The sequence below is a fragment of the Paralichthys olivaceus genome, chromosome 7, assembly GCF_024713975.1.
Source record: "Paralichthys olivaceus isolate ysfri-2021 chromosome 7, ASM2471397v2, whole genome shotgun sequence".
Classification (NCBI taxonomy): Eukaryota; Metazoa; Chordata; class Actinopteri; order Pleuronectiformes; family Paralichthyidae; genus Paralichthys; species Paralichthys olivaceus.
Genome location: NC_091099.1, coordinates 4,725,422 through 4,751,842, shown reverse-complemented (window position 1 = coordinate 4,751,842; position 26,421 = coordinate 4,725,422). Strand labels below are relative to the sequence as shown.

General features: G+C 43.5%; 1 protein-coding gene across 1 annotated transcript in view; it reads left to right on the top strand.

Moving 5' to 3' along the window:
* b4galnt4a (beta-1,4-N-acetyl-galactosaminyl transferase 4a) overlaps window positions 1–26,421 on the top strand; it is a 129,543-nt gene that overhangs the window by 74,165 nt on the left and 28,957 nt on the right. The window contains exons 4-7 of the mRNA XM_069528359.1: window positions 11,099–11,194; window positions 12,037–12,127; window positions 13,797–13,897; window positions 20,131–20,198. Coding sequence (XP_069384460.1) covers window positions 11,099–11,194; window positions 12,037–12,127; window positions 13,797–13,897; window positions 20,131–20,198 — 356 coding nt within the window. The remainder of the gene's footprint in view (window positions 1–11,098; window positions 11,195–12,036; window positions 12,128–13,796; window positions 13,898–20,130; window positions 20,199–26,421) is intronic.

Genomic DNA, 26,421 nt, shown 5'->3' with positions numbered 1-26,421 from the left:
GTTACCCGCGCTGCTCTGGGCCTGTCCGACCACGCTCTTATTCACCTGATCCCAGCCTACAGGCAGAAACTCAAACTTTCTAAACCTGCTGTGCTGAGATCCAAGAACTGGAGCAACAGAGAAGCTGTGGAGGAGCTGCGTGATTGCCTGGATAACACTGACTGGGACATTTTTAGAACTGCTTCCAACAGCCTCGATGAATACACAGATGCAGTGACGTCATACATCAGCTTCTGTGAAGACAGATGTATCCCAACACGCACCAGGGTGAGCTATAACAACGACAAGCCCTGGTTCACTGCAAAACTCAAACAGCTTCGTTTGGAGAAGGAGGCGGCCTTCAAGAGTGGGGACATGGATAGTTTCAGACTGGCAAAATACTCGTTTGGCAAGGAGATTAAGGAGGCCAAACGACAGTACTCAAAGAAGCTGGAACAACAGTTTGCAGCCAACGACTCCTCGTCAGTCTGGAAGGGGCTGCGAGTGATCACCGGCTGCAAAACCAAATCCCCCCACTCTGTGGAAGACCTGAAACTTGCAAACGAACTGAATGACTTTTACTGTAGATTTGAAAGACAATGGACCAGTTCTAACCCAGACTCCCAGCCCCCCCACACAGCTATTACACCTCTTCACCCCAGCCTGGACAAAGACTCAACCCCCCCCCCCCCCCATCACACCTCTCTCTATTCAGGAGAGAGATGTAAACAAGCTCCTGAAGAAGTTGAACCCCCGCAAGGCACCTGGACCCGACGCTGTCTCCCCCTCCACACTGAGGCACTGTGCAGACCAGCTTTCGCCAGTGTTCACGAACATTTTTAACACCTCACTGGCTGAATGTGCTGTACCCGCCTGTCTTAAAACATCCACCATCATCCCCGTTCCCAAGAAGCAGAGGATCACAGGCCTTAATGACTACAGACCTGTCGCCCTGACCTCTGTAGTAATGAAGACCTTTGAGCGCCTCGTGCTGACCCACCTCAAGACAATAACCAACCACCTCCTCGACCCACTGCAGTTTGCCTACAGAGCCAACAGGTCCGTAGACGACGCAGTCAACATGGGACTCCACTTCATCCTCCAGCACCTCGACTCCCCCAGCACCTACGCCAGGATCCTGTTTGTGGACTTCAGCTCCGCATTCAACACCATCGCCCCAGCTCTTCTCCGTGACAAGCTGACACAGCTGAGCGTGCCTGAGCCCACCTGTAGGTGGATCTCTAACTTCCTGACTGACAGGAAGCAGCGCGTGAGGCTGGGCAAGCTTGTCTCTGAGTCCCGGACCATCAGCACTGGAGCCCCACAAGGCTGTGTGCTCTCCCCTCTACTGTTCTCCCTCTACACCAACAACTGCACCTCCAGCCATCCCTCTGTCAAACTCCTGAAGTTTGCAGACGACACGACCCTCATCGGATTAATCACCAATGGGGACGAAGCCGCCTACAGAGAGGAAGTTAACAGCCTGGCTTCCTGGTGCAGCCAGAACCACCTGGAGCTGAACGCTTTGAAAACTGTAGAGATGGTAGTAGACTTCAGGAGGAGCCCAGCCCAAACTGCCCCCCTCAGCCTGTGCAACTCCCCAGTTAAAACAGTGGAGTCCTTCAGATTCCTGGGGACCATCATTGCACAGGACTTGAGGTGGGCGGAGAACATCACCTCCGTCACCAAGAAGGCCCAGCAGAGGATGTTCTTCCTGCGGCAACTGAGGAAATTCAACATGCCGCAGAAAGTGATGGTTGAATTCTACACAGCCATCATTGAGTCCATCCTCACCTCATCAATCACCGTCTGGTTCGCTGCCTCCACTGCCAAGGACAAGGGCAGACTGCAGCGGATCATAAGGTCAGCTGAGAAGGTCATCGGCTGTGACCTGCCGGCCCTCCTAGACCTGTTCCACTCCAGGACCAGTAGGAGAGCAGGCAAGATCATTGCTGATCCTTCACATCCCGGTCACCACCTGTTCCAGAGACTTCCCTCCGGTAAAAGGTTTCGGGCCATCAGGACTAAAACCTCTCGCCATCTGAACAGTTTTTTCCCCGTGGCAGTGGGGCTCACAAACAAGCCCCCTGCATCACACTGACTCTGCACCGCACTGACTCTACCCCACCACACCCCACCACCTGCACATAATTTATAATTTATTACTTATATACTACTGGCACTATCACCAATCTCTGCACCTTCGCACAGCACGTGCCCATAACCCTGTGAATCTGTTAATGTATATATGTATATTCTTTATTTTATTTTATTTTATTTTATTTTATTCTATTTTATTTTATTTTATTCAATTTCTTACATATTGTTGTTTTTTTTTATATTGTTGTTTTATGTACATAAGTAGTGCACCAATGACACCAAGGCAATTTCCTGTATGTGCAAACATACTTGGCAAATAAAAGAATTCTGATTCTGATTCTGATTCTGATGATATTATTATAGCTGTTTGGCTGATTCTCCTGAGTGAGCCAGTCTTGAGTTAACCAGGCGAACGGTTTAAACCTTGTTTACGTGCTGCTGCGGGAGATCTGGGATGCTGCTGCTGCTTCTTGCTGTGGGAAATCCATCCATCCATCCCTTTATCTGTACCGCTTATCCTTTGAGGCTCAGGGGGGAAACTGGAGCCAATCCCAGCTGACATCGGGCAGAGGTGGGGTACACCCTGTACAGGCCGCCAGCGTATATCACGGGGCCAACACACAACCATTCGCTCTCACACACTCACATCGTGGAAAGTTTCTGCCGTCGAAATGCAACTTTAGTTAGCCTGCATTTGCCTGTATGCCCTCTCTCTGCACTCCAAAGAATCAATCACAAACTAATTCAAGAAGTCCTATATATATATATATATATATATATATATATATAAATAAAACGCTGAAATACATTCATAAACTCGCATCCCTATGTTTTCCTTGCAGGATTGCTCTTTCTGCTTTTTGAGTTGTCACAAAGCCAGTTGATTTCTGTTTTAATGTGATGTGGCCTAGAAACATCTGTTGCCTGAATATTGAGGGTCCCGAATCTAAATGCGGACGAGGCTTTTGGAATAATTTAAACTGGTACTACTTAGAAAATGAGAAGTCACATTGATATGAAACAGCCAAGCTAGGACGGCAGCCAAACCAGCTATGTGAATGTGGACCAAGTAGACTAATTGCACAAATGTAAATGTATTACACGGCCTGATCACAGCAGGGGTGCTTTATTATGAGCATTCTTTTAGTTTATTGTGTCTCATGTTTAGCCTTGTGTAGGTGAAATCTGTTAAAACCAGGACATCCTCGCACTAGGAGATATGTTTCATTGACCAACCGTGATCTCTTATTTATGCTTTGGATCCAAAAGAAAACAGCCTCAAAAGGGAAATGCATTTTGCAACATCCACACCAAATACATTTTGGATTAAGCTTCAAAAACTCACTTGTAGAAGTCAACACGACATTTCTTTGACTTGTTTCCAACCTCCTCCTAAAGCAACATGAAATTTACGCCTGTGAATATTCAGCAAATCCAGCATAACTCTACTGAGTTTTCTCACATCTCTATAAATTTGCATCCTCAAAAATCTCTTCTTTTCAGATATCAGACTTCTGGGAAGTCAGACCTAAGCCAACTCTGTCAGAAACCACAGAGTGCTGCCGCTCCTCCGCTCCCCTCACTAGCTATGAGCTCTAATTACCAGCACTAACTGGTTTTCCTGATGCATAGCCAGGAAGGCAGAGGTCTGAGGGGCCACTGAGCCGGCGCTGTCGGAGGCGTAGACTCAGGCGGGTGGAGGCAGAGTGGTGCCATATGCCAGCTGTCACAGACTGGCAGAGGTCACACGGGCGTCCTGAAGCATCCGTGTGAGCTGCACACACGAGCCGGAAGACAGAACGCTGACTTTCTTCAAACGAGCAGAGAGACGGCGATAGAAACAAATATGAAATACCGAGTGAAGTGCTGTGGCTGTGACCTTAGTCTGCTCCAGCATTGTCAATGTTTGAAGTCAATATACTCCCCGCCCTGTGAACTCATCCACAGGTGGCTACAGATTAGCGCACATATGCCTCTGCGATCCGTCAAGGTCAGCAGCAGGTCAAGGACACAGCATAGAGGTCGGAGAGGAAGATACGCATCACTTTTTTAAAGAGACGAGCGGTACGTGCCAGGCAGGACGGGATAAATGGTTATTTCCAGCAAAGCCGACATGGATCCAGAGAGAATTTGAGCATAATGAACAATTTTATTTAGTCGTGAGCAGAAAGAAAAATGACGGTAAGAGGGATTAGTGACATTTAAATCTTTGTGGAATTTGATATCAAGGTGGCGGGGGGGGGTTCTATGATTTCCTTCCATGTTGCTGTTCCACATTAAAACCACAGTGAGCAGCGATTTAAAACGAATCAGAGATGGAGGGATGGAGGACGAACATTTGGTCCTTTGGTTCCTGTAAAAACAAAGCTGGAGATGAGGTGCGTGCGTGTGCGTGTGTGTGCGTGTGTGTGTGTGTGTGTGTTTGCGTGTGTGTATGTGTGTGTAGATTTGGATGCCATATTATTTATCACTCAAGGGGGGAAGAGAGGAAGATATTGGAGCACAGCACAGACATGACTCAGGTGGGAGCAGTCGTCAATGCTGGCTCCTCTCACAAAAACACACGCAGTGACAAGACTGGGGGAGGAATCGGATCTTCCTCACTCTCTCTCTCTCCCTCTTCGTCTCCCACCCTCACGTCATCCCACCGTATCGTGTAAGAGTGAGTAGACGGGGGGAAGGATGCAAAACACTCCCTCCCTATTCCCTCGACCCGTCTGTCTCTCTAAATAGACGGGAGACAGAGATGTGATTTCTCTCACTGGCCTCTCATTTCATTTGGGTGAGTGATCGACAGATTGTGGCAGGAGATGAAAATAAAAAATTCTGCCCATCCTTCACGCTCGGCCTCACATTCCTCCGTTTGCCGCCACGTCCACCCCCCACATGTTATATCCTTGGCATGACGGAAGACATGTAATTGTAGGACAGATGGCAGATTATACAAACCCTCATTAGAGCAGTAGATGGAGTTGAAGCTAGATCATATGAACCTTGTCTTCCCCCTTTTTTTTTTTTTATTCCTCCCTGCTCTCCTCCGTGTGAAATGAGTTCTCATTATCTCTCCTCATATAATTCCTTTAAACCGCTGTACCTTTGAATTCCCCCTTTTCCCTCACAGTACCTTCCCACTTATCCTACTTTCATTTCTTCCCTGAATTACTAATGAGAGGAGGACGATGAAAATATAAATGCCCTCTGTGAAGTCGGATGTATTTCATAAAACGGTACCGTGACGTTCCCATCGTAGCCACAGAGAGAATAACTCGTATCATTCGATCTTTCATTCCTCGTTAACATTTCAACTTTTCAGTAAAACTGCAGTATACGGTGTTGTGATGTATCAACAGTGAGCTTTAACGCTGTCTCCCCTGCTTGCCCTGCGGGAGCGAGCTGCCTGGTGTTGTATGTACCCATCAGTGCGCCTCAGCCAAGAACATCATGTCTCACTTTTCTCATCCGACGGGGATTTACGGTGTCAGTTGGTGCAATTGCTCGTCAGTGGGTGCGCAGAGCGGCCATTTGTCAGTGCCTCGGTGCCAGCGGGAACGCAGAAGGCTGCGACAGATTTTGAGAAAGGGAGACGGCCTCCCAGAGGAGCGAGATGGGGAGAGAAAAGAGGATGTCTGATTTGTGCTCTGTTTGATAGTGCAAGCAGATGGGTGAGGGAGAGGAGATACTGGAGAGCCGTGGAGATGGAGATACGCGAAGACAAGCTCGCTGAAATATGAGCGAGAGGATGTGAGGGAAGATAGGCAAGACAGTAGCAGTGTGTTTGTGCCGAGCAGAACGATACACTATTTTTTTTTTTACTTTATCCATCAGTGGTTTTCTTACTCAGCTTCTTTTCTGTGCACCTCTCATTTCCTCCATCCACGTTTCTCTTTACTTGCCTGTCTCCCCATATTTGACAGATGGCATTGCTTTCCTCCGTCTCCCTCTCCTCCCCTCTTATTTAATGGCAGAGCCGTATAGGTGCTGTGTTGCTGTGAAACTGTGGGAGCTATTTATAGCCCGAGGATGGCGGGGGACAACCTTTGGACAGCGATGGGAGCGAGGAAGAGGTGGATGGACGGAGAAAAAGCAGGATTTTTTAATAATGCACTGTTCAAATGACACAGGCACTTAAATGTTGTACTTTAATTTGTTGAACGTTTACCTTTGTGTAACTAGAATATTTAGTGATAGCTGAAGAGAGCAGATATCCACAGAAGCTCTGAAAGGCAAGTTCGATTTTTGGATTTATTTTTCACACCCAAGAGGTCAGGAGCTTGTTGTTGTTTTGATTTTCTTTTTTTTTTTGTAATGTCTATTTTGGCCACAAGAGGCTGATGTGCAACCTTTCACCACAATCCCAGTCAAGATAGTCTGGAAAAATAACCTGATGATAAAGTCTGGATGAGCAGGTCACCCACAGGACTGTTACCCAGATGACAGGGGTTTGATACCTGTTCAAACTCGACGGTCCAAAGGGCCGTCAGGGTTTATCGCTGTAAGCCCGGTGGTTTTTAATTGGCTGGTGGATTTCCGCCTCTTTGGCCGAATCTAACTCAAACTAACAAAGAGGGCAAGTTTTCATAGATTAACAATTACAGTGAAAATCCACGAGTGGATATCAGACACATGGCTCAGTACTGCAGTGAAAAGAAAGATAGAGGTGTTTTCTATAAGTCAGCTGAAGGAACTGTGAATTTTTTTTTATTACAGGTATAAGAATATCAGTTTTGTTCACACCTGTCAGCTCCTGTATGTTGCTGCCGGTTCACCAGCTGCAGAGGAATGTTAGTCCGCCCTGTCTTTACCTGCAGGTCCCAGCGTTTAGCTTCTCTGTGCCAGCTGCCTATAGTGCTCCAGTATTACTACGTGAAACAGGTTTAAATGTTGTGCATTGTGAACAGAGCGACTGGGATTGTCAGTCACATCTAGTTTGATTTAAAGCCGTCAAATGCAACTCTGCTTTTGTCCACTGGGTCTTGAATAATAATAACTATAATAAAACTATAAACAAGACCAACAGATAACCGAGTCTTCAAATATCCTGGTCAGAAGTGATCTCAGTTCACTCACTATGGAAACCTACTGTCTCTCCTGTAGTTTGATAGCTTCGAGGGTTATTCTCCATCAGGCTACTTCACCTTAACATCAATTATTGGGAAGTTTAAGTCATTCTGGGACTTTGATATTCTAGATCTTAACTTTCAGTCATTCTCGTCTTAAATTTGACTTAAATCCGTTCTGTTCACTCAAATTATGCCTAAAACTGTGACTTTATGAAAAATATTAAATGTCCATGTAACTTTACTACATATGTTCAATGTAATTTGATTGTTTGTAGTAATTTGATTAAAAAAATTAAATGTAGATATATGTTTTATATATATTATTAACTTAATTCAATGAAATCCATTATTAGTTGAATTCACACAAATTCAACAGGATAAAAAAAGCACAATGAAACCTGCCCCTGGTTTTGGATCAAGGAACACAGCACAACAAATCAGAGTAAAGAAAGAAAATAAAAAAAGCAGCAGCCATTCTGCCTCTTTAGACAATTACTAAATTTGAGTTCCAGCCGACAAGCAATAAAAAGCTGTCATTTTAAAAGACGCAGGCTCGAGCAGCACCACGTCCCTGTGTGACACACAGACTCACAAACAGGCACATAAACACAGAAGCACACAAGTCGCCATTTCTCTGCAAACTGTTGATGTTAGCATCACTTTATCCCACGCTCCTCACCGAGGAATCGGCGGGGAGACAAAAACGAGATGGAGAGTGACAGCACGGGGGAAGCGACAGCCGTCAGCTGAGCTCAGGGAAACTAAAGACGGCGGGTGGAGAAATCGACAGCGCTCTGTCGGCACGCAGGCAAGAGACAGAGGGACGGAGAGGTCAGATAGTGGGGACAGTGGGAGTGAATTCTTTTGAGAGCGAGGACATCACGTGAATAACCAAACAACATAACAGGAGCGAGGCGGAGACAGTTTAGCAGAGTCAAAGCAAAGGCACAGAGGGCGAAGAAAAACATAACTTCCTTCTTCATTTCATATCCAACCACCTTATGAGACCAGAGCACAGACAGACCTCTCACACTGCAGCCACCTACAAAATACTGCCAATTATACCGCAGTGCCCCCCAGCAAAAGCCGACTCTACAGCCCGAGGCCTCAGCCAGGGCTGCACAGGGATGTGTTTGTGTGAATAATTAGAGACTTTTAAAGCCTCCTGCTTATTGCTGTTTGACAAGAGACGGGGTGAGGAGGGGGCCAGGCCGAAAAAAAAAAAGGTCCGCTTTCAAAAACCCACAGGAAATCTATTAAAAGCTTTACATAAGGCATATTTACACAGGGATCCTCTCGTCTGCTAAATCCCTCTAACCTTACCGTGCCCCCCCCCGGCGCCTTTCTCTCTCTCTCTCGCTCTGCCACTCCCTTTTCAAACATCGGACATTCTCATTCATCGCTCTGACTTCTTCTTCTTCCTCTGATTTGATTCTGTTGATCCCACAAAATCCCCGTCTCTCTCCCTTTCTGTTTTTCTCCAGCTTTTCTGTATGAGAGCATATAACACACACACACACGCGCAAAATAAAACGTAAAATATGGGCACATAAAAAAATCTGGGAAATAAAATCAGTGGTCCAACTGTTTCAGACTGACATGTTTGCACAACATAAATCTCTCATGGTTAATGCATGAGCCGTAATTGCCGTGCCTCTGTCAGAGCGCAGGGTACTTAGTTGACCACAAAGAGCCGGGAGTGAAATGAAAAGGACCACTTCAGGTCAGGCCATCTGTTAGAATCCCGGTGTGATTCTGAGGGAGCATCACACCCTCCGTCAACGCAGACGTGGAGGCAGAGCAGCAGTCACAGACGTGTTCACTATATGAAAGACCTTCCTGTCTCAGCCCTCTGACGCCTTTTGACGTCGATGTGGGTTTTTACCTCCTGACCCCCTGTCCATTTGTTGGTTTGTTTGTTTGTTTGTTGCAGAATCTAAAAATCTAAAACAGATTTCTATGAAACTTTGTGAAAGGATGGGACGTGGGCGTAGATCTGGACAAAGGGGATAATTCATGGATCTTGATGAAGGCATATTTTAGGGGAGTGCAGTTTGTTGGAGCCTGGTTGACTGGAAGGGGGCTGTGGCGGAGGAATGCGCTCCACTCGGTGCCATTTTATTACCTCTGCCAAGGATGTTGTGTTTTCATCTGTGTTTGTTTTGTCAGCTATGTTTTGACATTTTCACCAGTTTCCCAGGGAGCAGTTGATGGATCCTCATGAAAGTAATCAGGCATATTTAGGAGACACATATCTACGACTCTTTGAAGGTCGGTCCAGTTTGGTAGAGTTAAAGGCGACTGTAGGGCCTTGGCGGAGGTATGCGCTCTGCCATTCTGTCAAAAGGTGGCTCCCCCTCTCCGGATCAATCGATTCCACAGCCCACAACTGTCGTCTGTTCAGCGAGCAGCTCCTCCGTATACAGAAAGGCCACTTCCACTTAATGAAATGGGGCCAGAGTGGTGATGCCAGCTCTTTGATCCAACCAGGCTCCCTGACTGTGCCGTTTCATATTCATTTGGTGAGAGCCAGCTTTCCGCTCAACTTGTGTGTGATGTTCTAAATATCTGTGGCAGCATTACAGCAGCGGCCTGCTGGGACTGCTGTCACGCATCACAGGATGGCATGTGCGTGTACAGTATGTGTGGATGTGTATTGTGGGTTGATCATCCAGTTTGAGAAATCAGAGCAATAGCAGGTCATTAAATCACTGAGACACCCGCCGCAGGCTCGATGCTGAGCGGAACCGTGCATGTTTGAAAACCACGCACCAGCACTGAGTTGCAGCTCTTGAGAAAAAAAAATGTGATCGAGGTGTAACAGTAAAATTAAAATGTGTCTGCAGCATGTTGAGAAAGTGCATGTCTCACTTTCTGAACCCTAAATTTACACGCGGCAGAGCTGACAAAAGTACACACATTCTTTACTCGTGTATAGAAGTACAGATCGGAGGTTCTGATTCAACTCATCATTCAAGTAAAAGCATAAAAAGTACAGGTTCTGAAATGTACTCAAAGAATTACAGAAAAAAGTTTCCCTCCGGAGGTCATTTCTACCAGCTGTGTTTAACTCTGACCACTCTTACTTTAAATAAAACTGGGGTTAAAGAAAGTTATGTGAGCATTGAATGCAGTTTTCTTTATTTCAAATTAGGGCATCTCTGCTTCGTCAGCGATGTTGACACCGTTATCAGCGATTTTCACTTTCCTCCATGTTGTTCCTCCTTGTCACAGACATATGCACTTTTATGCTGCGTACATATACAACCAGGAATCACACAAAGGTCTTTTCTGTGCATGTGTCACATCCATTTAGGTTGAAATCCGTCTGGATGTTGGGAAAGTAACGAGCCTGTTTTGATTTGAGGAGTGGAAAGTACAGATATTTGTGGTAGAATGTTGCCGGTAAAAGTAACAAGTCGTCAGAAAAAGAAATGGTTAAGTGCATGTTTTATTTTTTACATTTTGAATTGATCCCAAAACTCAGCAGTGAGAGCTTGACACACAAGTCATCGGGGACTCATCTCCTCTTGTATATGAGCAGAGCAACGCGTGTGAGGAAACTATACCCCGAGGCTGACTGGTCTCACCATCTGTCCTTGCCGTGTCCTGTGATTTCCCTGTGTAATTCAGACAAATGTCAGACTATGGTCAGGGGCCCTGAGCTCTGACAAACTGCTCCAGACATTCAGCGTTCAGACTCCCCCCCTGACACTCATGACGAACTCTCTGCCACCTTTGCGGGACAGAAACTCCACTCTGCAGTCATATTATTCACAGAGAACTATTTTCTCCTAGGGAAGGCGTGAAGGACGACATACTTTCTGCAACAAAATATATCGATTGAAACCGGTGCAAATGGAAATTTTGCAGAAGTGTATGCGGCTTATTTGAAGGAATGTGATGCTGCTGTCACCGTGCACACGCCTGATTCCTCTCCTCTGTTTGTGTGTTGGCAGTTTAAGGGCCAGGCCAACCTGCACGTGTTTGAGGACTGGTGTGGATCCTCCATAGCTCAACTGAGAAAGAACCTGCACTTCCCTGTCTACCCTCATGTAAGTACTACGGAGCAGTGAGTGACCTGATGCATCATTAAGTCGAGATCCATCCACCCCATTATTCATTCAGTTAAAATTACCTAAATTTCAGAAACTAGTAGATTACAGTATTATATTATGTATAAAGCTCATCAGAAAACTTTACCAACCAACCAACATCCGGAAAAAAGACTTGAAAAATGAGAAAGTCATTATAACTTAAAATGAACAGAGAGCTTTTAAAAAGAAATGAGATTCAGAACTAAATTGATGGAACGTTGCATTTCGATGAAAAGAATCAGTTTTTGGAACAATTTCAACAAAGACACCAAAGAATCGAAAACAAAAAAACAATGAAAGCCAGAATGATGAGGAATTACAACGAAATGCGTTGATTACGTTTTGTTCTGTTTTGGGTTTTTGTGTCAGGTACATTTTTGTCTTTGAATGGTATAAAATGAATTGCTTTGTTAATTAATGTCTTGTTTTGTTTAGATTTTTTTTTAAATTGTTTCCTTTGGTCGATGAATAATAAACTTGTAAAAAGATGCATCCAGGACCCACGACCACACGGTGAAGACCTGATATAGACTGTATATAAAGATGAAAAGTAAAGTCAAAGCGTCTTGATCACCCTCTATTGGCTGGCGACAGTACAGGTCATAAATCCCGCCTCCTCCGCGATAGTGGATTGGACATGGACAAAAAAAGTTTGGTTTTCTCATTGTTATATTATTGTTATCTGATGCGATAATAAGGATTACCTGACATAAAAACACAAACCTTTCCTTCTATTTTTATTGATGCAGCCACTGATGCGTGATCTGATTGTTAACATCTGTTTTTGTTTCCTGCTGCAGACCAGAACCACAGTGAAGAAGCTGGCGGTGGCTCCCAAGTGGAAGAACTATGGCCTGAGAATATTTGGCTTCCTTCACCCTTACAGAGACGGTAACTAGCTCATGTTATTAGCAAGAATCTCCTCTGGGGCGGAGGGCGGCTGTGGAGCATGAGAGTAGATCATTTCCATAGCCCACTTATTCCACACTCTTCAGTTCCACTAATATAGTGGATATTCACACATTTTATTAGGGCTGATTGCCAGGGATCTCACAGCTAAATCTCATGGCGGTACCCTCGAGACCTGTTGCTATGGGAACTGAAAAGCTGTAACACCCGAGTGCCCTTAGACAAATGAAGTTATTAATTAGATTACTGTTCATTTCACTGTCATATGGAGTCTTCACTGGTGGTAAGGCTCTCCTCAGCTGATGGCTCGAAGGTCATCTACCTCCAGGAATCTGACAAGTGCTCTACAAGTGCCCTTCACCTCACCCTGCCACAGAAAACCCTTTGGTCTAGATTGATTGAGTGCTGAGTAATCAGATTTTGTCACAGACAACAAAAGCTGTACTCAACCTCATATGACTTCCTCCTTATCTGTGGCCTGCTATTGTATTCATGAGACTGCACCTGCTCCTATATCACTCTGGTTTTATCTGATCTGAGTAAATGTGAACTAGGAAGTCCCCTTATGAAATAACTAGATCTAGATTTTTTTCATCAAGATCATTTTTTTTTTTAATCTCACACAGCCTTCCTCCAAGTTTCGTACTTTTTGTGTTATCCTGCTAACTACCAAACTAACAAATGCAGATGAAAACACTAGAATAACTCTCAGCAGAGCACATACCCAGCGGTCCCCTTATCAAACCACATTTAAATTCACTACATGCTGATTTTTTAATTGGATCTCCACCAAATTTCACACATTCATAAAATATCAGTTCCCTAAGCAAGCTTCATTATATTTTCATCAAGATCCATGAATTATTCCCTGAGAAATCAAGAAAAATTTAGAATAACACCTCACATTGTTTAAAAATCCTGGATCCATCCCCTGATCCAAAAGTTTATGGATCCTCTCGTCCATACAACAAACTTTCACCAAGATTTGTAATCCCAAGAGTAGTTTTTGCATAATCACGCAAAGTAACACCAACAAACAAACAAACAAAAACACAATTTCCCTGGTCATTATACCAGGGAATATGTTTATATGAATATATATATGCAGTACAAGTATATTTATACTGCACAATCCTTTTTCCTTCACTCCTAAAAAATCCTGAGCTTTTATATCGATGACAAATAACTAGAATCTCTCTGACACACTCAGTTTTCTCAGCATTGAAAGAAAGACACTCAGACAATAGCCTCTTAAGGGGAAAGTAGCTTTATCCAGCTCTGACTATTAATAACCTTGTTCAACAGAATTGACAACATGTTCACATTTCTCAAGTATCCTGATTATCCACTTATGAAAATTGATTTAATTTAAGTGACTGCTCGTTTGCCTCCCGTTCTCCTTCCTGGTTCAGATTTGTTCATTTACATTCACGTGGTTGTCACATTGATTGGGAATTCAGTCGCGGTAAAACTTTTGATATCCCCGTGGCTTAAAGTGGAATCGCTGACCTCTGCCAGAGGGAGTCTGGGCAACATGTTTTAGGTTCATTATCACAATTTATTTTATGAGGTCTCACATAATCTGATACTCATCTAAGATCATATGCATATATCTGCTAACACGCACTTTGATCGTGTTTTGGCCCTCCAGGTGATTTCCAGTTCTCGGTATCGTCGGATGATAACTCTGAGCTCTGGCTGAGTCCTGATGAGAGCCCTCTCAATGCCAGACTGCTGGTCTATGTCGGGCAGGTAAGCGCTGTGCTGCACTCTTTAATGATATCTGAACCAGAGGGAGTCACTCCACTGAAAAACAGCAAGGTCCCATTATTTTTAATGCTTATTCTCAGCAAATTCACTAAGTGCACATTTCTAACTCTATGAATTCATTCCCTGGTTCGAACTGAGGATAGTTCACTGCCCTAATAAAACCTGTCTGTTTGGAATGGACTGTTTTCTCGCTCCGGAGCTGCTTCAGAATTATTTGTTGTCATTAGTGAGTTCTCCTCAAACATCAATAATATGTCACATAGTTATTGTTTGTGTGCTGGATGTTGTGAGCAGAGATTTTTATAAACAGTGTATGTTGAAGAGCGAAGTTAGAAAACGTTTATATAGATAGATATATGGAATAATAAATACTGGTAGTACAAGATGTGCAAAGAAGTCAAAACCATATCACTACATGACATCGTGATTTATTATATAACATGATATCACAGCTCTAAATGGCGTCTAATGGATTCCCTTCCTTTCACTCATGGACACGACAGAGAGGATGTTGGAGGGTATCATTTTATAAATGTAACTATTCATTTAGTCATGAGGTCAAGAGTCATAATACATCTGCTCCTGCTCGGTCGACAAACACAAGCCCTTCATTCCACCAGAGCTCCAGCGTACACCAACAGGAAGGACACATGAGCGATTTGACCTTGTTCGTCTTTAGTAATCACCCGCTCAACCTCGTGTCACCATCCCAACACGCAAGCAATCACTCACCTTCAGCACGCGGCTCAGAACGCCAGTGACTCAAATCCTCCTGTAGAACATCCTGTGAAAAATCGTTGTCCTTTCCCATCTATCCTTGAAGTCCCCTCCGCCCGTGATCGAATAACAGTCAAGGTTTTCTTCTGCTGGCTTTACTAATGAAGGTTTCTTGGTTGACCCGTATGAATGCTCTTCGTAAATTTGTGCTAAAAGAGCAAAGGTCCAGCCATGGAGCCATCTGTATTCCAACAGGATGCGGAGAAGTTACCAGGTTTCCACACGGGCTGAGATTCATTAGCTGGCAGTGAATATTGATGTGACATTTAGCAGTGGAGAAATATCATTTAGAGAACGGCAGGGGAGCGAGCGCCGTGGCCAGGGATCATTCATTCTGCCGGTGGCTGACGGACAGGCCTCGCTGCCTCCTCTGTCTTCAGAGACAAATAAAACTTGGGACTCCGATCCTCATTATGTGACCCATCTGTCTGGGAAAAAGAAGTCTTACAAGAAATGTTATTCCGCTGAAATACTGTTTACTGCATTTTTTATAAATTTCATATGCAGCACAGCGTGTAGTGATGTCCTCGCATATCACAGATTTTATGACTAAAACAGGTAAATCCGTACTAATCTGAAAAGAGGGTTTACTGCCAAGGCTGTTTTTTAAGTACTTCAGCTCTAAAAAGAGGTCGAAAACTTTTCTCTGTGCTGTTTAAATCCTCATAATTACTCAGAGCTCTGAATAATAAATAGATAATAGCTTGTAATTTTATGTGTAAATGAGTAATGATGTAGTAACCACACTGTGCTACAGTATCTCCACCTCTGGAAAAATGAGGGTGAGAAAGGTAAAGGCTTGTTTGTCCGGGTCGACGCCTTTCAACAGCATGTCGGTAGTTTCCAAATACATGGTTTTATACAGTATATACATATAATGACTAAATAATAAATCCTAACAAAGCAGTCAAGCATAAAAGCCTATATCTCTTTATATTGTGAATTTCTGTGGTCTTAATCTCAGAACATCTACAGTGAACATGGTGTAGTTTCTCTTTTTAGCTTGAGGACGTTTGGAACTGGAATTTCTTCACATCCGTCACAAACGTTTGCTCGGACTAAAATATGAATTGATTTGATTTTCGTTGTCAGGGGTCAAGGTCACTGTGACCTCACGTCCGTCCCGCTCTTACGAGCACAGTATCTCAGAAGCTCCTCGGTGGTAACGTCCATTAGGACTCAGTGATGAGCTGATTAGAATTTGGAAGTAAAGGGTTAAAGTTCGACTTCACTGTGACCACAGGGAACTTTACTAAAAATAATGACATTAGTATTTCTCACATACATATACACAAACACACACACACATACTATAAAGACAGTGCTGTAATCCTGATTCTCACAGAGTAATAGTTCTTCTGTTCCATTCCTCACACACCAGCTGGTCGGAGTGTTTCAGGAGGAGCTTGTAATAAAACCACTCTCCCTGATCCTGCTGTGCACATATTAACGTTCTCAGTGTCAGCGAGGATCATCTATTGTCAGGCCTCAGCGCTCAACATACTTTTTGCCTCACAGCTAATCTCTAATGAGATTTTCCTTCAATCAGAATGTCCAGACAGCTCCCGCTGAGCTTCCCACTGACTCCGTCTGATATCGAGAGTCTCATGACAAAGCACACGTATGCAAGTGCTCTGTGTTCTGTGTGTGTGTGTGTGTGTGTGTGTGTGTGAGAGCATGTGTTTGTTTGTGCACTGACACGTGCAGGCACTCGTGTATCATTTGTGCTGTGATACCTCTTCTGTCTGCTCCATAATGCAGCCACGAAGACGCAGACAGGAAACTGGATGAGAGAGATGTAATCGATACCCGACTCCACGGCAACAGCCGCGGCTCATTTTCAGACAGACGAGACTTTGTCGTTGTGCTGGTAACAGGCGTTATTTCACAACCCAGGATAAGGTTTTTTCTTCTACGCTTTGTTTCACAGTGATGCGCCATCTGAAAACAAAACAACTGTTTTCTCCTCATCTTTAACAAGAAAAGAAAAAGAACAGGTTCCGTGATATTGTGCTCAGAGGTTCACTGTCACAATGTCATGGCTTCCTGTGACACAACCATCAGTACCGTTAATCATGCTTGCCTCCGCAAAGTGTCTGCTGCTCTCTGTTGTTTTTTTCAGTCGGAAAAATAATAAATAGCACAAAATTCAAAATGTATAAATGGACGCCCCAAAGATTATGATTTTAAACCTGTTTGCGATGGGTGATTCATCACAGCACGCCTTTATCTGCTTCTGTTCTTGTGGCAGCTACGTTTCGATTGTAACTGTACCAGCTGTATATCCACCTCTTGATAATGTGGCTTTGACAACAACTCTGTTCTCGTAGCATGTGTGTAGATGTTATGTGTTATTATGTACAGCTAGAAAACTGTGAAGAGACAAAGTGAGTGCAGTCTATTGTAACAGGTAGAACTTAGTTCAAGGTCAATGGAGCAATCACACTATAGGCAAGGCAGAGTGAGAAAAAGAATACAGCTCTGTGAAGTGATACCACCGGTCAGATGTTTATGATGTCTATTAAAAAGAGAGTAGAGAAAAAAACTGAATTCATAGAAATGTGAGTAATTCCTCCAAATCTTGACCCACAATGTTTGTGTGTGTGTGGTACCTGGGCTACATTTCAGTTTAAATAACAGTCACTTTTTACTAATTGGGGACACAACTTTTGTCCCCAATTAGTAAAAATCAGTTTTGGGGTCAGTGGTGCAGGTTAGGGTAAGTCTCCAGGAAATTAATATAAGTTTCCCAAAAGGTGACCTATGAAACTGCTTGTGTGTGTGTGTGTGTGTGTGTGTGTGTGTGTGTGTGTGTGTGTGTGTGTGTGTGTGTGTGTGTGTGTGTGTGTGTGTGTGTGTGTGTGTGTGTGTGCTCCTCATGGCCACTTGGCTGCTTGCCGTCTGATTTACCTCCTGGTGGAGGAGGAGATGCTGCTCCCAACCAGCAGTGACTCATCGTTTAGTGGGACGTCATGTCTGTGTGTAGGGTGTGTGCTCAGTGGACTCCCAGTCTGGGGAAGTGGTGTCAGACTATTGGACTATAATGACACACTCTAGTGTAATTTTACTTCATCATGGGACATATGCCATAAGTCTTAACATGAGTCTCAACCATTTGCACAAATTGTGTCACGTATATTACACAACATGATTGATTTTAATTAGAAAGTCGAGGTTTAAAGGTCACTTTAATTTCTCCTGTATAAAAGGCATCAACATTTTAAATAGTATTCTTATCCACATGACATTTAACTTCATATCCACTCTTAGATAAGCTTCCTTTTGCTGCCACTGTTTGCTGCAGCGTCATTCCTCTTATGAATTCATATTTACTGTGCAAACAAATGAAATGATCATGTTTATGCCTGCACGCAGATTCCTTTTACTTATTTAAAAAAAAAAAATAGAAGAAAGATTTGCTGTCTTGAGCGTCGGCAGTAGATAAGAGATGAATATTTTTGCGATGCCGCCTGCTGCAGTGATCACTCTCTTTTTCATCTGCTGAACAACAGCCCTTTCAGGAAAAAGCAATTCACTCACAGACAGAATATAAACATGTACGTACAGCGAGACATTAGAGACATTTTCAAGTTTCTCATTTATATTCACAAGTTTAAAATCCCAGACAGTTTTTTTTTTGTTGTTGTCCTTCTTCTGCTTTGAAAGATTTCAAAGTTCTGCTGCAGGTGCCTGCGTCATTCACCTACGATTTGTTATATTTGATAAGTTATTTAAGTTTCAGTGAAGGTGTCTTCCTGATTCTTTTGAGAGACACGAGCTGAAATGAGAGTTTGCAGCGTTTCACACTTTCCTGTCACACGTCAGGAGGAGCTGAAGTAAACGTAATGAAAAGTTAACGGAGTCCAGGAGTTAAACGAGTTACACGTGTCATGTATTTATAAAGAAGAAAAGGGTCACAGCCCAAGATCAAGTCAACTCGCATATTGTGTAGGAAGTGTCGGGACTGATGCAGATAATTATCATGTCCAAAATCTCTGAGCCCCTTGAATATCGTTCAAGTCCAACTCGTATGTTTCCGCCACTCGAAACACAAAATTTGATTATTTTTGTTGGTGTTTCAGATTCTGCAGATTTGCCACAATTTAACATCCATAAATGTGAGTTAAGAACTTGTAGGCTTAAGTTTTTGAAGCTCTCCAGTCGACTTCTGGCAGTGTCAAATATTAATAATAGGAAAATCATTTCTGAAGTCAATACACACATTTAAAGGATTTGAAAGAAACCTTTTCATCTTGAAAGCTAACTTTGTGAAATTAAACTGTGGGAGCTGGATGAGCTAGTTCCAATATTCCTTTCCAGTGATTTTACTCCTACTCTTTTTTCTTCTGTGCCGGAGGAGGAATAGATGTGAAGCCCGTTGTGCCCTGTGTGGACTACGAGCAGCAGCACGCTGTGGGCTTCAGAGCGAAGGCACAGTAGCGCACATTGTGTCCCTCCTCCTGTCGAGCCAACTGCTTCACCGAGACTCCAAAGGCTTTAGCGCTGCCAGGGGCCTGGTTGATTTTGGACTGACATTACTGCGTGTTTTTGAGTTGTTTTTCCCCTCGTCGCAGCTCTCTTCACATGCCAGCGAACATGCTCAGAGGTGCCATTGTATTATGTGCCATTTCATATGTGTGTGTCATTATGCTGTAGGTGTGTGTTGCTGTGTGTGCTGCTCCGCTGTGAAAACACTGCGGTACCCAGAGTGAGGATCAGCAGCTATTTACAAGCTGAAAGACTCTTGTGATCTGTCGCTCCCTCAATGTCTTCTGACCGGTTTCAAACGGAGACGTGTGGCCAACACAAACAATTAGAGGCATGCCCACTGTGATCTTAGCCTTATTCTTTCATTCTGGATCAGCAGCAGCAGGGGGCCTTAATTAGCTGCGTTGGCTTGCTGAGGAAATGAATGGGCACTGATTCGACCGCGGGGCCAAAGCCGGAGGCCTGAGGGCCCTCGATGAGCCAGCTTCTTAGAGCCAGTGTTGGCAGGGAGTCGCTCTTTCTCGTTTTCTGTCTGTTTTTGTCCATTAGCTCTTGTCTGTTTGATCACTGTGTCAATCTGAACTTGACTCCTGCATTGTCTCTTCATGTTGCTTTGGGGAATAATATCCTGTCACTCTCTGTCGCCTCTTTTCCACTGATCAGTGGTGATTTGCAGGTTTACCCCAAAACCTGCGTATACCCACTCATTTTGGTGTAAAAGAGGTGCGTTGGAAGTGATCGGGGATTTTGAAGCATCCACAATCAGCTGGTCGCTCCTTCACCAGTGGACGCCCATAAATCCGAAAACTGCTGAATCGATTTCCAAGATTTTGGTGCACCTCAACATTTCTCGTACTGTTTTTATCCCTTGCTCTGGCACTCTGTGCACCCCCTCGCTCTCCTTCTCTCACACCCTCTCTGATCTGGGCCTCTTGTCTTGTGTGTTGCAGCTGGGAACAGAGTGGACCGCTCCAGGCGAGTTCAGCAAGTTCAGGTCCCAGTCCTCCAAGTCTGTGCAGTAAGTACCTGTGACAACTACACACATTTCTCAACGGGACAGTTATTTATTTCACTCTCAAGCCAGGTTGTTTATTTTTTATTTGCTCTGCTGTGTGTAAAAAGAAACCCTGTTAGCATGTAAGTTGACAAGTACACAGCTCCAGAGCATCTTGTTCGACTTCGGTCTTATAGCTGTAAATGGTAATGCGTCTCCATATGTTAAATAGTTGCCTCTTTTATAACATAACAGCCTCAAAAAGATGTTTCCTGCTCACATGCAGAAGGGAATCGATGACTCAAGTGTTCAGGGAGTCTCTCTTGTGTACAATCACTCGAATGGGGAAGTGGTCTCAGACTTTGGGACCCCGCTGAATGTGTCAGCTATCATAAATAGACGGACTCATCAGGTGTGGAGGACCAGAGCAGTTGTAAGGCCTCTCAATCTCTAAATGCAAGATGAGAACCAATCCAGTCCTGACGGATTCAACACGTCTCTCCCTAATTGCTGGGAGCTGCTGCATAAAAGCAGCTTTTGATGTGAGCACTGATCTGCAGCCAGTTTGCTTCTGAAGTCATTGTTAAGTCTATGTGATTATGCAGCAAGAGATCCTAAAAACAGTGCTCCTATTCCTCTGGGCTCCCACATTTGCCTGATTGGATGAAATAAGCTGTAGAGTGCTGCTTAAATTATTCACACACACACACACACACACACACACACACACACACACGTATTTGGTGAAGAATATTTTAGTAATTCTAAATGGTACAAATTTGATGACAATGAGGAGGAAAAACAGTTTTTGCAGTTAAACTGTGGATCCCAGATACAACATCATTTTCAAGGTCAGATATTACTGTGCTTTACTTATTGTACAAAGACTTTATATAAAGATAAGAAAGCTCCCTAAAAGTGAATCCAGTGCATCTTGGTTGCCACCTGCTGGCAGTATTAGTCATACATCCCGCCCTCTCCATGTTATTGGGTGGGGCATGGACCCAAATAAAAAACCAAAGTCCACATTAAATTCTTTTTTTTGTCACGGTTCTTATCACACTGATATTTGTTCGTGTTCATTTCCTGGTAAGTTTGTTTTTTAAAAACTTCCTGATTGCCTGGCGATCGTTGGGACCTCGCTCCAAAAGATGGCGGCGGTCGTATCCGGGGTAGTTTGACTTCAGTTCAATTGTTAATAGTTGGAGGAAGTGGAGACACGTCGTCCATCTTTGTAAAAGTCTACGGTTGTGCATCATTTGACATCAGAGCCTCAAAAACAGACTTGTTTGAACTTTATCTAAAAAGTGAACAAGAACGTGATGTGATGTATTGTCATGGTACGATTCTGCTTCAACACACTTTATAAAGATGATGAAATATATGTTCCAAGTGATAAACTTTACTTCATGAACCAGCTTGTGATGCAGAGGTGACAGCAGCAGCAGCAGCAGCAGATAGCAGCAGTATTAATAGACGTGTGGAGCAGGCGTGTAAACGTGTTTGAGGTGTGTCGTCTTTGAAACCGTAACCTAATGGGAACACATCCCAGTGGCCACATGCAGAATGAACTGTATGTTACGTGTTTCTCACACAGACACGGTGTTGCTAAGCAAACATGCTTACTGCACATACTATCAAGCCCTTGCTTCACATTAATTCATTCTACATTTCATTGTTCCCAGGTGCCGTTATGTGTCCCCTCACCCTCATCATAGATGTTTGTGCATTATTACGTGTCATTTTGAGAAGGAGTGAACAACAAGGAAATCCTCGCTGCTCATTAAAAACCACACATCTGTTGCACATCCTGCAACAGACATGTAATGAATGAAAATTTGTGAATGACATAAAGGGGTTTAATAAAGGCCAGGACCTATTGGCGTGTGTTTGTCAGTGCATAGCATTAGCGGGGTCTGGTTGGCACAGCAGGCGCAGCAGACTTCAAGGGAGCGCAGAGAGATGACAAAAGACGAACGAGGAGGAGGAGGTGGAAAGTTTCTTTTCTTCAATTTTCTCTTCCTGTCTGACAAGCATCTTGTGTTCTCCGACAATAACAAGACAACAAAAGCATAGCCAGGCCTTGAATATGGCTGGGAACATTGAAAAGGCTGCGTGGCGGAGAGCGTCGGTCGTGGCAATGCATGTTTCCTGATCTGTTACCGTGTCTTTTAGTGTGGATGGGTGTGCGTTTAAGTGTTTTGTGTTCGCACAGAAACTCTTTTCTGCACGTGTCGCATGCTCTCGGTCATAAACCAGCCAACTCAAAGGGAGCTGCTGCAGAGAACATGCTTCTGTATGCTCTCTGTCCCGCTGAGATCTGAAACAACAGCGATATCAAGTTACGCACATGTGAAATGTCTACCTTGAACTGTGAAGTGATTCACGATCCCACTGTCAGGTCATGAAATGTGGTGCACCAGAGATGAAACGGTTGGGGAAAATGCTGAGGTTTCAGGAGGCGATAGGGCTAATGACGTGATGTCAACTTTCTTTTTTACTTCCATAGCTACACGTTATCACAGGCTTTAGGGCGAATCCGTCAAAGACTGCATGAAAGTTGAGATTAAGATAATTAGCTGAAATCTGGTTTGATGTTTCTGTGCGTGGGCGTGCGTTATAGAATTCACAGGAAAACATAATTTTTAGCGGGTGAATATAAACACATGCCTCTGTGAATTAATGTGCAGTGTGTTTGTTCAGCACCGTGCCTCTTGAAACTCCTCTCTGCATCTAATGACTCTATTGAAACATCCAAAAGCAGAAGCACTTTATTTCTTTTCTTCTTTTTTTTTCTCCGCGCAGTGCGACACGCATCCCTCACACACCATCGCACACAACCTGTTTATAGCGGGGCCCGATGTGCTCTTGAGCGTGGCCAATTGCGTGTGCAGCAGGATTAACAGTCATGCATTCTTGAAATTGTATCCTTCAAATGAGCTGGGATGGATTTGAAATGAGCAAATTAGCACCGGAGAACAGAACATTATATCATTTTTGGAAAAAAAAAGAAGTATAATAATACATCAGAGCGCGTGATCAGCAGTAATAATCAGTCATTAGAAAGATTTTATCACCTGATAATTTGAAACATTTGTAAGCCTGTTAAAATAAATATCATGTAATAACTGAGCAAAGTGAAATGAACTCTTTACTGCTGGAATATTACTGTCGGTTTGTAAATGGAAAGCAACAGTGAGAATTATTAGTCATTGCGCAGAAGGCTGCGGCCCTTGGTGACTTGATCCACTTGTGCAATTTGTTTTTGGAGCATAAGTTCAGGGCCATTTGAGCCTATTTACAGACTCCACTCCACCACAGCTACACTCAGAGCCTTGATCAAAGCCACAGTTTAAAACAGCTCTCACACTTAATGTGCAACTGTTTCCACATATTATCATATTGGGCCCGGAACAGGATGAAATGGGACAGAGCCACAGTAAAATGGTTGAATGGTGCAGAGCAGAACAGAGAGCAGCCCACAGAAATGCAATTGAACATAGGAGAGCAGAAGGAAACACAACAGACACTCCCACTCTAGCTAGGTTTGTTTATTTCATTCTTTCTTTTCTTCTTCACGCTTTGGACTGTGGTTATTTTTACGCCACGGTTCATTGGAGCTGACTAGAGCTGAGTGAACAGTGACTAATGGCTGCCGCAGGGTTGAATCTTATTGTCAGGGAATGATGGAGTTCACTTGAAACACTTCACTTATCTGTTGGAGGCTATTGAAACCAGCAAACACAACCGTAGTGTATATACAGTTTGTGTGTGGCCTGTCATGGGCACCTGGTTGTTTGAAAGGACTAAAGTAGAATAATGCTGCTGGGGGGGGGGGTCCTTCCTCAGAGAAACAGCAGCAAACAATAACAAAGTCGCTGCATTTCTACAAATCTGAACTCTTGATGTTAATGACATCAAACACTGTACAGACAATATATAGAAACTAGAATACCACATACCTCCACAACAATCACTATTTGAATCTGCACCAAATCGTACAAACTTCTAAATATCATCCATTTAAATATGCCTACGCTTAGTTTTTTATAGCTAGATCCATGAATTATTATTATTTTTTTATTGTTTTTAAATTAGAGTGAAAAACTCCCTGAATGGATCTGTGTGCTTATCCGAATTCACACCATCACTGAACTGGTTCCTCCCTCACACATACCGCGTTCATCCCTCCACCAGTTTACTCGTAATCCCACCAGTAGTTTTTGGCGTCATCCTGATAAATAACAGAAATACAGTCCATTTAACATTCGGATAATTAAACTTGAGGGCTGCTATTCTCAATAATCCTGTTTGCTCCTCCGTAACTAAAGGCTCCATTTTAGACCTGACGGTGAAATCTCCCCTCAGAGTAAACTGGCACCTCTCATTAACCCCGTATGAGAAATTGAGCCAATAATGATGATAATGAAAGCACAGCACAGAGCAGCGGGATGAAAAGGGAGAGATCATTACACGGAGCGAAGCCTCCTCAAATAATTCGATCCCGAGTCTGGCTAAAAAGTGAAACTCAAACAAAGCAGCAGTCTGTGGGTTTAAATAAGTCATTTTGTACGACTGAACTTTTGACTCAAACACTTGAGCTCTGTGAGGAACAGCTCTGTCTGTTAGTTTGCTCCGATCGACCAGGGAGGAGTTGGACTGGAACGACTCAGTGTGGACCAGTAATGCTTTAACTAAGTGTTTTTGTCTTTGGTTGAAAACAGTAAAATGTTCACAGATAGAAGCTGCTCCCATATACTCACATGATCGCTGGGGCTCAGACACACACAGTCGGGTATCGAACCATAACTTTGCCTCCCCAGATTGAATAAATTGCTCCACTTGCTCCTTTGCTGACACAGCAAACCCTCTTTTGTCTATTCCATCAGTCCTAATCAGGCCATAATAGCCGTTACATTTTATGACTGAATATAAAACTGTAAGAGGTGTGAAAAGGCCAAAGATTGACAAAAGTTATGCTTTGCTTCAAATACGTTTTCCTCTCCACCACTGGGGCGAAGCGCTTCTGTTGCTGTGACGTGTGAACGTCCGTCCACAGCGGTAATTTAGAGGGTGGGATGGTCGGGGAGGGTTGGAACCATGCAGCTGTTAGAGAAACCACCTGGAGGCAATGACTCACTTTGTTTAGTTTGTGTGTGTGTGAGTGTGAGTGTGTGTGGAGGAGAAATAGTTTTGCACATGTTCTAATTCTGAAAAGTTGAGGATGGAGACTATTTGTCTCTTTTACCTTCTCTCTTTCTCCAACCTCAGCTTCTTTCTTTCAGCTTTCACAAAACCCTTTCTTCAGTTCTTTGTGGCTCCATCTCAATAAAACTCTTTGTCTATATTGATGTGAACACATCAACAATATTTGTGGCACCAGACGCTGGCTTGCCCATTCATAACATTTCTACAATAAACACAAGGACAGAAACATTCAAGAAACAGTTGATTGTTCGATCAACTAATCACCAGTTAAGAAGTTTTTTTGATTGAGTGCAAAAACAAAACATTTGCTGTTTCTTTATGTGACGGTTGCTGCTATTGATATTTTCTGTTTTATTTCACATTAAATGAAATAATCTTTGAGTTTTGGATCGTACTATAGGTCGGACAAAAAAGATGCAGATGGGAGACTTCACTTTGGAGTTTGGGAAATTGTGATTTACTCTTTTCTTGTCTAAACAATTAATCCATGCAGAGACAAGAATTGATTCAGTCCCTCCGCCAAGACGGTTATGTTTTTGTTCCTGTCTGTCGGTTTGTTTATTAGCAGGATGAACTACTCTGACTTTCACTAAACTGGATGGAAGGATAGAACGTGGGCTGAGAAAGAACCCATTGATTTTGGGGATGGATCTGGACGATGGGGCGGATCCAGGAATTGAAAGTGTGATATAGGTTTGCTTTTTGACATTTGCACAGATTTTACAGGGAACGATTCAAGACAGAATCAGGCATCGTCAGGGAGCTGATATCTACGAGTTCGTGTAAGTGGGCGAGGACTCAAACAGGAATCCAGATCTTGTGGATTTAAATGTGTTTTTTTAAGGGGGCTGCTTGGTGGAGGTTCGTGCTCCACTGAGTATTCTAGTTCACACTGTGAGTCATCGCCCCCCCACAAAAGGCTACAGCCTCTTTGTGCATTTAAAAATAAACCTTAGAACTTTCAAAGTAAAGAAAGTAAGACACAGAAAACTTACTTGTTTCTGATGCTCCTAGAATCTGTTGATGTGACTTTCAAAAT